The sequence below is a fragment of the Stegastes partitus genome, unplaced genomic scaffold (assembly GCF_000690725.1).
Source record: "Stegastes partitus isolate 25-593 unplaced genomic scaffold, Stegastes_partitus-1.0.2 Scaffold551, whole genome shotgun sequence".
Lineage (NCBI taxonomy): Eukaryota > Metazoa > Chordata > Actinopteri > Pomacentridae > Stegastes > Stegastes partitus.
In genome coordinates this window covers 52,441-61,877 of record NW_007578282.1, presented here as the reverse complement: position 1 = coordinate 61,877, position 9,437 = coordinate 52,441, and the positions used below count along the sequence as shown (strand labels likewise).

General features: G+C 41.6%; 2 protein-coding genes across 3 annotated transcripts; both read left to right on the top strand.

The window, feature by feature from the left end:
- Nucleotides 1-2,351: 2,351 nt before the first annotated feature.
- Nucleotides 2,352-5,176, top strand: hoxc6a (homeobox C6a). Of its 2 annotated transcripts, none has more exons than XM_008288279.1 (2): nucleotides 2,352-3,547; nucleotides 4,006-5,176. In XM_008288279.1, exons 1-2 carry the CDS (start codon nucleotides 3,151-3,153, stop codon nucleotides 4,314-4,316), a joined length of 708 nt encoding a protein of 235 aa, XP_008286501.1. In that variant the 5' UTR covers nucleotides 2,352-3,150; the 3' UTR covers nucleotides 4,317-5,176. The 2 variants fall into 2 exon arrangements, with proteins under 2 accessions (XP_008286501.1, XP_008286502.1); XM_008288280.1 differs by having other exon boundaries at nucleotides 2,354-3,547; nucleotides 4,009-5,176.
- Nucleotides 5,177-6,094: 918 nt separating this feature from the next.
- Nucleotides 6,095-8,827, top strand: hoxc5a (homeobox C5a). The gene is made up of 2 exons (XM_008288281.1): nucleotides 6,095-6,572; nucleotides 7,783-8,827. The coding sequence occupies exons 1-2, from the start codon at nucleotides 6,095-6,097 to the stop codon at nucleotides 7,989-7,991; spliced, it is 687 nt and encodes a 228-aa protein (XP_008286503.1). The 3' UTR covers nucleotides 7,992-8,827.
- The last annotated feature ends 610 nt before the right edge of the window (nucleotides 8,828-9,437 follow it).

Here is a 9,437-nt window from a genome sequence, read left to right as displayed (position 1 = left end):
ATAATAATAATAATAATAATAATAATAATAATAATAATAATAATAATAATAGTAAGTTACGTTGCGCTCTCATTGCGCATCACCGTGGATAACTACAAATTAAGAGCATATACCATCCATTAATGAATTATTAATGCTAATTATTAATTTCCTTGGGTCTTACCAGCCTTTTCTAAATAATTTATCATTTTCGTCTCAGACCTTCCTGGTTTTTCCACTCATGGGTGGCCATAATGTCCTTTTTAAAATCGTGGAAACGTGGACCAAACGGCTCCTCTCCTCCGTGCATCAAAAGCCGTGCATGTGATTTGCCTCTCGGGCCGCAATAAAACACTAAAACACGGGGGAAAGAATGACCTTTCTAATTCTGCACACTGACACAAACCTCCGCTGCATTCCAGCCTCTCCAGTCCACACATTGGCTTCGCTGTTCAGCCTTTATTTACCACCTAAACTTTATGGGGCTGCGTGTTTTTCGTGTGCGTGTGAACAACAACAACAAAAAAAGGGGGAAATCCCGTGTTTTGAAATCGCAAATAATTTTAATTCCATTGTAATTCGGCCCAAGCTATTTAAAGTTCTATCAATTTGAACAAGTTTGTTAGAAGGAGTAAATTATAACGTGCCGACTGCGCGGTGACGACAACAGGAATTGTTGTAATGAAACAATAAGCTTTCACAAATCCGATACACGTGCTGGTTCTGACATCGTGAGCATGACAAATGAAAAAAGTAACAACACCAAACACCACATTTATCACATTTCTGCTTTCATTTATATTATAATTCAAATTTAACGGTGCAGTTAAAGTTTTTATATCTACATATTTTTCCAACATTTACTTTTCAGTAACATAATCTCCTCTGAGTGAAATTAAATTACACTGAGGGATGGGAAATAATTTATAGAATTCTGGATTCCCCTCCTGAACAATATGTTTGTTGTACCTCTTAATCAACTGATTCGTTATTTAATATCAAAGAGAAGAGGAAAGAAACAGTCCCAAGGCGGCAATATTGGGACTTTACAGGCTCCAACTTTTGCGCTTTATTTGCCCCAAATCTGCGCGACGCGGATGTCACATATGGCCACGAAGGGGAAACTTTTATAGCACCAGCTACTTCCTTCTCTTTGTTCTTGTCTCTTTTATGGTCCATTCAGGATCCCAAACAACAGACCAAACAGTGTTGCACGTTTAGGCTGCACGTATTCACTCTATTGAAGAAATCAATGCGGTGGCGAACCAATAGGCTGCTGCAGCGCAGAGCGACTGCGTTTCAACAGACATGTTCAATAGCTTCATTGATTATTATATTGGTATCTATTATGGTTTGTTGCAAAACGAGCCAAGATAATGTGAAATATAGCTCCAAGTGCATGCATATAGTTTACAAATTCCGTTCAGCTGTAAAAACGTTTTTTTTTTAGGATAAAAGGCTGCAAGAATAAAATGCGTCAAGCTTTTAAAAAGTGATTTAATTATATTGAAGACAGAAAACTGAGACTGGGAGGGACGCTGTCTTTTATAATATAACAAATGCTACATTTAGAGGCAGCACGTTTCGCTCAGAAAGGAATTTAAGTTTTGCTAGATTTGCGCAAAAAAACACCTCCAAAGTAAGTAATATCCAAACCCATCATTTGCTGCTGAGATAATTATCGGTTCTCGTTTCCTCTGTGTGTGTCAGAGGAATGTCGAAGTATGATCAGAAAAAAAAAAAGAAAAAAGAAAACGCAAGAAAGGCAGGAACATCTGCATAAGCATTTTAACACGCTGCATTTGTACTATTCCGGAAAAAAATGATCACCTGAAGTGTGCAGTTCATTGTTCTATGAGTTAATAGACTGTACCTGCGCCGCGCACCGGGCACTGTTGGCCTGTGGAGGAATTTGTATTGTTTTTCTGTGGCTGGACAGTCGCACAACTGATTAGATTTTTCAAGATGGTGGCAAAAGTCATCCTCTCAGACGCAGTTTTTAAAAAGCTATAATTGGCCGTACCTTTACGCGATCTCTCCCCCCCCCTCCTCCTCTTTTTATTTTTCTGCTTCGCCCTCCACATGCTGATCAGTGCTTTCATTTGGGAGCCTGGAAGATTTGCTCGCCTGTGTTGCGAGGCTTTGCTGCAGAGATAGTTGTTGGTGAGCTGGGGAACGTCACTTGTTTTATTGCCCTCACAGAAGAGAGACCATAAACGCATTCTTACCACCTACACCCTCCCCCAGTTCGCTGCAAAAGCATGGAAATTGCTCACATGCCCTGATAATTCAAAGGGAACCTTATTAAGGGATAATTAGGAAACGGGGAGTGAGATAAACAAATAAATGCCAATATATTTGAGTCCTCATTCAAAAGAAGCGGATGGGAGCTTGTAGTTGTTGCAGCTTATATGTCTGCAGTGCTGTTGTGAAATAAAAACTGAGTACAGGACACACACACACACCACACACACACACACACACACACCACACACACACACAGTTACTTCAGTGGAGGTTTTTGCATTCTGTCTGCGTACATTGATTATATATTTCAGAGTTTCTCTCTTTTAAGACACATTTGGACCTGATTCCACGTGTTTTTAATCCAATTTCATCCTCCCCTTGAATGTGATCACTGTATACTGAATGACATTGGCCACATCCTGCATCGTGCTTTTCTCCTCAAACGCCACATGCTCTTTAAAAGTCGAGCCAAAAAAAAAAAAGGCAAAAAAAAAAAACTTCTCTTCCAGCCAAGCTGCGTATATAGTGTGCCACTCCAAGTCTACGTTGTGTTTATCGGCATTTAGCACTAATGTTCAAGCTCTGAGCTAAAAGCTACAGTTTCTCCTCAACTCCTGCCTCTCAATTGGTGGAGAACGGTCAGCTGACGTTGTCATATTGTCTCTCACCGAGCCAAGCCTCGGCTATAACACTCGGGTTTGTGCGTCTTAACCGGAGATTGGAAATTAATAATATTGAATCCTCAAAGTAGCCCACGGTCCAGTAAGAGAGGCAGAAAAGTCGAGGGAAAAAAAGAAGACCTTGGAGAAAGGTGTGGTTGGTTGACAGACACACACACACGGGAAGGAGATTTACTGAGAAGGAGATTGAAAAGAGACTCGATAAAGAAGTGGGGAGAGTTGGAGAGAGGGTTACCAGCAAGGTATGAATTCTTATTTCGCAAACCCGTCGCTCTCCTGCCATTTATCCGGTGGTCAAGATGTTTTGCCTAACGTGCCCCTAAACTCCACCACCTATGACACAGTGAGACATTTTTCGTCGTACGGTGCAGCTGTGACCCAGAATCGGATATACGCACCTTTCTACTCCCCTCAAGATAATGTCGTTTTTGGCTCTGGCAGGGCACAGTATGAATATGGATCAAACGTATTTCTTCAAGACAAAGACGTGCTGCCCAGCTGCAGGCAAACAAACATGGGACTCAATACACAAAGCCACATTGCTCAAGAGTACAGTCTGGATCAAGGAAGAGCAGGAGCTCAGGACCAGAAAAGTAACATCCCGATCTACCCGTGGATGCAGCGAATGAACTCACACAGCGGTGAGTTTTACTACGACAAATAAATTAAGGAAATGGGCCAGTTTTACGATATGTCTTACCAAGAGAGTAAGTTACTTTTTATGGCCCCCATAAAACATTACTGTATCCCCTCGACTTGTAGATGGGCCTTTACATGTGCAAACAAACAGCTTTCATTTTAAGAATGATTTAGGAGTCATAATCAGCAGCGTTCAGACACAAGCTGCATTAAGACGTTTTCACAGTTTTAGATGATAAAGCGAAAGCTGACCCTTAAGAGAGGATTTGTATTGTGGATAAAATGTGTTTATTTTACTTTGTTGGTTCAGATTACAATTAAGATTTTTAACAATGAAGCCAAACTTATGCTAAACCGCCTCTAAGCAGAATCGCAGGCAGAGACATGATTCCTTTTCTCTTTTATGTTTGCTATCGCTTTGTACACACGAGCAAATTAGTGACTTTACTTTGTATCCCAGCAGGAGTCGGCTACGGGACAGACAGGCGCAGAGGACGTCAGATATACTCTCGTTACCAAACGCTTGAGCTGGAGAAGGAATTTCATTTCAACCGCTACCTGACCAGGCGCAGACGCATCGAAATCGCCAACGCGCTTTGTTTAACGGAGCGCCAGATCAAAATCTGGTTTCAGAACCGACGCATGAAATGGAAGAAAGAGAGCAACCTGACCTCCACGGTGACTGGAAGTGAACAGACAGGATCCTCTCAGGAGGAGGAACGCAATGGCGCAATTGAAGAAGGGAAGGATGAGGACAAGAAGAAAGAATAAAGAAGAACAAAATGAAAATAAAAAACAAAAAAACACACCTTGATGACCATTAAGACCCAACATAACTACCTAAAAATCTATATGGACTTGAGAGCGACTTCACTGCATGATGCTACCCCGCAGCTCTCCCACTTTTATCTCATGTTGAGGAGTGTTGAGCCTTAGAAATCCAAATTATTTCAACCACAGTATAACCCCCCCTTTGTGACATTTGGGGCATTGAGTTGTTTTTTTTTATTATTAATAATATTATTGCGATGTCACACTTGTATTGTGAAAATAAAAAGAAGTATTAATTTCTACGTTATTTCCTATACCAGGAATATGTGTGTATTTACCCCCCACACCCCATCCGTCACTGTGAACTCTTTGATCAACCCACTAAATACAGTGTTGGTCTGACTTTTACTCATTATTGTACATGCACATTCCCCGGGAGGAAAAAAGGGACCCGGCCGGACACTTGATCACAGTAATAATCTACTACTTGAATCGTCCGCAGAAGAAGAAGAAGAAAAAAAGTGCCCTGCATTAACCTTAAAAGTTGCACGGAGAGTCTCCAGTCCACACACACACAAAACACAACTGAAATGCCTGTATATAATGAAAGTAACAGTATAAAATGTAAATCCAGTGAACACTTATGTGCATTTAGCCGCTTTGATAGACGCTGCAAAACATACAATTGCGCTTAGCCTCCCCCCCTCCTTCTTCCTTGTTTTTATTTTTATTTTGGATCACAATAGGCTTCCTTGTGAGATAGATTTGTACACTAGTAATTCTTCACTTTTGTTTGAGAGTTACAAAGTCATGTTTTTGTCATAATTGTGTATCATGGAATAAAATATTTGTAAAACTTTCACCTTCGTCTTGTGTGTTTTTGGGAACAGCCACTGCGTAAAAGCAACTTTTCTGAATTACGCACCAAAACCAGTAGGCTACGTGAGAGTGGAAGTTACTTTTTGATGTTATAATGACCTTTTTGGTCAGAATACTGCAAAAGCAAGTGGGGCACACATGTTCATTGACATTGCTAATTGGAAGGGGGTTTGAACTCTTTAATATGAGGTTTTTGACCTCCTGGTTGGGATTTTTTGGTGTACGGGAATGAGATGTAGTCCAGTATCCAATTAAACACCATAACATCCCCGTATGGATGGCGTTATCATGACACAAACTCCTCGCGACGTACAAGTTCTGTGCGTAAAGATATTTTAGCCAAGCGAGCGTTGGAAATTCCCATTATTCTAATTATTATTGTTATTATAATAATTATTATCATTATTAGTATTATTATTATTGACTGGTGGCGGACTCAGTGCGCGTCAGGGGGCAGAGAGCTCTGGCCGGTCCTGACCGTCCTGCCCCATACCAGACACCAGATGACGCTCTTGTCTTACTGTCCTGCCCTTTTTTTGCGCTAAAAGATCCTTGCCTGGTCCTCGACAACCAACAGCTCAAAGTTTACCGGACACGTTTCTCCTATTCATCAATATCCCCATTGAGTATCAAAGCCAATTTATGACTGGCCAACACGTGCACGTGATCCCACACAAATACCCCATATTTGGGCAGCGCACGTCGGATCAAGAATTAAAAAAAGATACCAAAGCGCACTCCACCTATAAATTCTGGATTATTTTTTTTTAGTGCAGGCAGCTCTGAATTTTCCAAAAGCGGCAACAAAGAAAAGCAATGATCAACAAAAACAAGGAAACAACCGCCACATACATCCCGCAGAGCCCTGTCTAGTTTAAAGTGTCCGTGGTAGTTTGAAAATGAGCTCGTATGTTGACATCTCCAGTCTCAGGCAAACAAGCGAGACAACTTCTCCTAACACTATGTTTAGTTTCGATCTCTCTGGGCGCAGGTCCAGCCGCTATGAGGGTGTTAATGTGAACGGGATATTCTCTTGTCCCGTCCCCACGACCTCTGTTGAACGGGAGGAGATGAAAACTAGCCTGCGTGGCAACACGGATACTCCTCTCCCGTCAGGACCACAGATAACCATGGTCTCCAGTAGCTCGTCTGTGGACGCAAGCGGGCTCAACTACGGCAGCAGCAAGCTGCTGGGACGAGGGGCGGACAGAGACCCGGAGAGGAGCGCAAAATCCGGCGGCAACAAGAGCCAGGAGAGCGATAGAAACGCGGATAACGCGCAATCGGTGAAACGAAACACAAACGTGAGCCAGCGTCAGGACAGTGAGCAGCGGCCACAGATTTATCCATGGATGACAAAACTGCACATGAGCCACGGTAAAGTTTGCCTATTTTCTAAAGTGCGACTAAGATGCTTTCCCTTATTCACTCTTAACGCTGCAACACTTCTTTTCGCCCGTTTCAGTGTCCCTCTTGAGTTTTATAGGCCAAACGCAGGAAATAATAAAAACTCGCGGTCATAAATTTTATGACAAAGGCATCCATTGCTCGTAAACCTGCTCTGTTACGGTGAAGAGGTGATCTGTGGTGTGATTTATGGTGGTATAATTGGATAAGAGAACAAAACTGTGATAAAAACTATGAAATAATATTACAAATTCAACTCTTAAGCCGTACTTCTTTGCCTTGCTTCGTTTATAGTCTTAGTCGAGCCAGGCTCCATGTTTTACACCATCAGACTCAGTAGAGAGAGAAGCTTTAGCCTTAAATTGAACTCTGGGAAACACCAATGCCCTGACCCAATCATGAACTTTTCACCTCTAAAAGATTTGAATAGGCATGCTCTTTCTTCGTGCCTTCGAACCACTGCTGCAGCATTTAGGCTGCAACATGGACAGTGAGCACATTTGCTGCAAAACAACAAAAAAAAAGTAGCTGCTCTTGTTTGGTGTTGCTCCATATGCAAATATCCAGCAGCACACAGCAGGGATGTCGAAATCATTTAAATCCAACTGCACGGGCCTGTTGCTTTACTTAGCACGCCTGGTTAATGCGTAAATATATCTGGAAAGCATCACTACTTTTCTAATCTTTGGATTTTACATATCTGTTTATTCTCCCACCACATTTCTCCCCCCTGTGCAGCGCTATTAGGCCGAGGCCAGTGTTTAGAGGGAGGCCCACATATTATTAGTTATCACGTTTTACATATTACAATAAGATTTATGAAGCAATCATTTAGTATTTTTTTTATGTTTTGGATGTGAAAGAATAAGAGGGCCCTCTCTCCTTTTTACACTGATATTTATAGGATCTAGTTAACCATCCTTATCAGCATGAGAGAAATTTTTATTGCACAAATCCACTGTAAGTAATATCAGGTTAAATTAGGTTATATAAAGATATTTGATCTTTTAAATGAAGGTGGAAAGGGACATAAATTAACAGATTTTTTTTTCCTGCTTCCAATGCTTATTTTATGGATACCTCTAGTTTATTTAATGCAATTTAATCAGTCGCCTTCTTATTTCTATTTATTTACCACTACTATGCTGCTGAAAGCTAACTGATTTTAATACCACTTTAGAATCGGAGGGTAAGCGCTCCAGGACCAGTTACACCCGCTACCAGACTCTGGAGCTGGAGAAAGAGTTTCACTTCAACCGGTACCTGAGCCGCCGCAGGCGCATAGAGATCGCCCACACTCTGTGTCTAAACGAGAGGCAGATCAAAATCTGGTTCCAGAACAGACGAATGAAGTGGAAGAAGGACTCAAAGATCAAAGTGAAGGAGTAGAAGGTGCACCGGTGAAACGGGGTGCATGCAGCACGTTTTCAGCCCCACACTGCACAGTGCTGGAGTGCCGCCTGACCTTCGGATGAACTGCTAGGAGCAATGACATCATGACACCGCTCTGTGTGCTTCATCACCAATTATGTGTCACTTGCTGCAGTTTGGGACCTAATGTATTGAATATCACTCACTTTGATCAATCGGTTTACATTTTTAAATTAATTTGCTGCCCATGCGATGATAACCTCACTTTGCTGCACGAAGGGAACAAGAGGTTGAGGGGGAGCTGGGTCCTTCACGCTGCGAGGCTTTGGTCTGCAGTGCACTGAAGAAAAAAAAAAAAAGCTGCACAATACACCAATAATCTATGTTCTTAATTAGGATAGTGGCAGCTGGGCATAGCCTGCATCATTCCCAGCTCTATATCATCATGTAATAAAACTTTAAGGTCAGTGAATCAAATAAAAGGCAAAAAAATAATCATTCTGACTGCAAATAGTTCTCCACCAGTTACTTCTCATCCTCTTTTGTTTTTCTTCTCAAAACTCTCTCCAATGTGTTGCAGTTAGGATGTTGTTGAATGTGTGATGTGTCCAGTGAGAAATGTCTTTGTGAGTGGATTTCATCCATGTTGTCTGTCATAATCTGTGAATCTAAATCATGATGTATACTTCAGTGACTGTATGTGAAAATATTGTAATGTGCAATGGAGCTATTTCTCTTCCCCTTTGTAAACTAAAGGTGCCTGGTTAACACAAGGCCTAGAATAACTGATAGATGGCCTGTTTTGTTGATTGTAACCAATAAAGTCTCATTAACAGTGAGGAGATTTCCTGTCACTATGCACATTTTATTTTATTTTATCTTTGCCCCCTTTTTATCAGTGGTTAGTGGATTAATCCAGCTGATTTATTTTTAGTGCTACAAGCCTATTGAATTAAACTGTTTATAGCGTGCACGTTTTTTTCTTTTTTTCTTTTTTTTCTAAGAATACAGTTTATTTTGCTTTTCTTAGCTGCTCTCGCTTCTGTAGTTTGGCTCGGCATCCACGGCATTTCATTGACTGACAAACGCGCTCTGAAGTTTAAGGCCCTCATAAAACTTTATTGCCCCTTTTCCACCACTCCACCACAGGCGCACTCCGTTTCCTGTTTTGTCAGGGAAGGAAGGGACACACTGGGCTGTGATAACACTCGCCTACAACACAACATGGATGCAAAACTTTGGGTTTCCTGTGGCCGCAGACTCACGCGTCATGGCTGCTGTGGCCATATGGCCACTTTATGATATCGCGTTGCTCTTTAAACCTGGCATCATTACGCAGCAGTTAAAACAACACTATCTGCCAGTAGAAAGGACATAAAACCATGCCAGTTTGCCGGGCATCTGTATTCGGCTGCACAGCTTTAGCACAAGTAGCAGTATGACGCTGGTGTAGCCCAAGGTTAT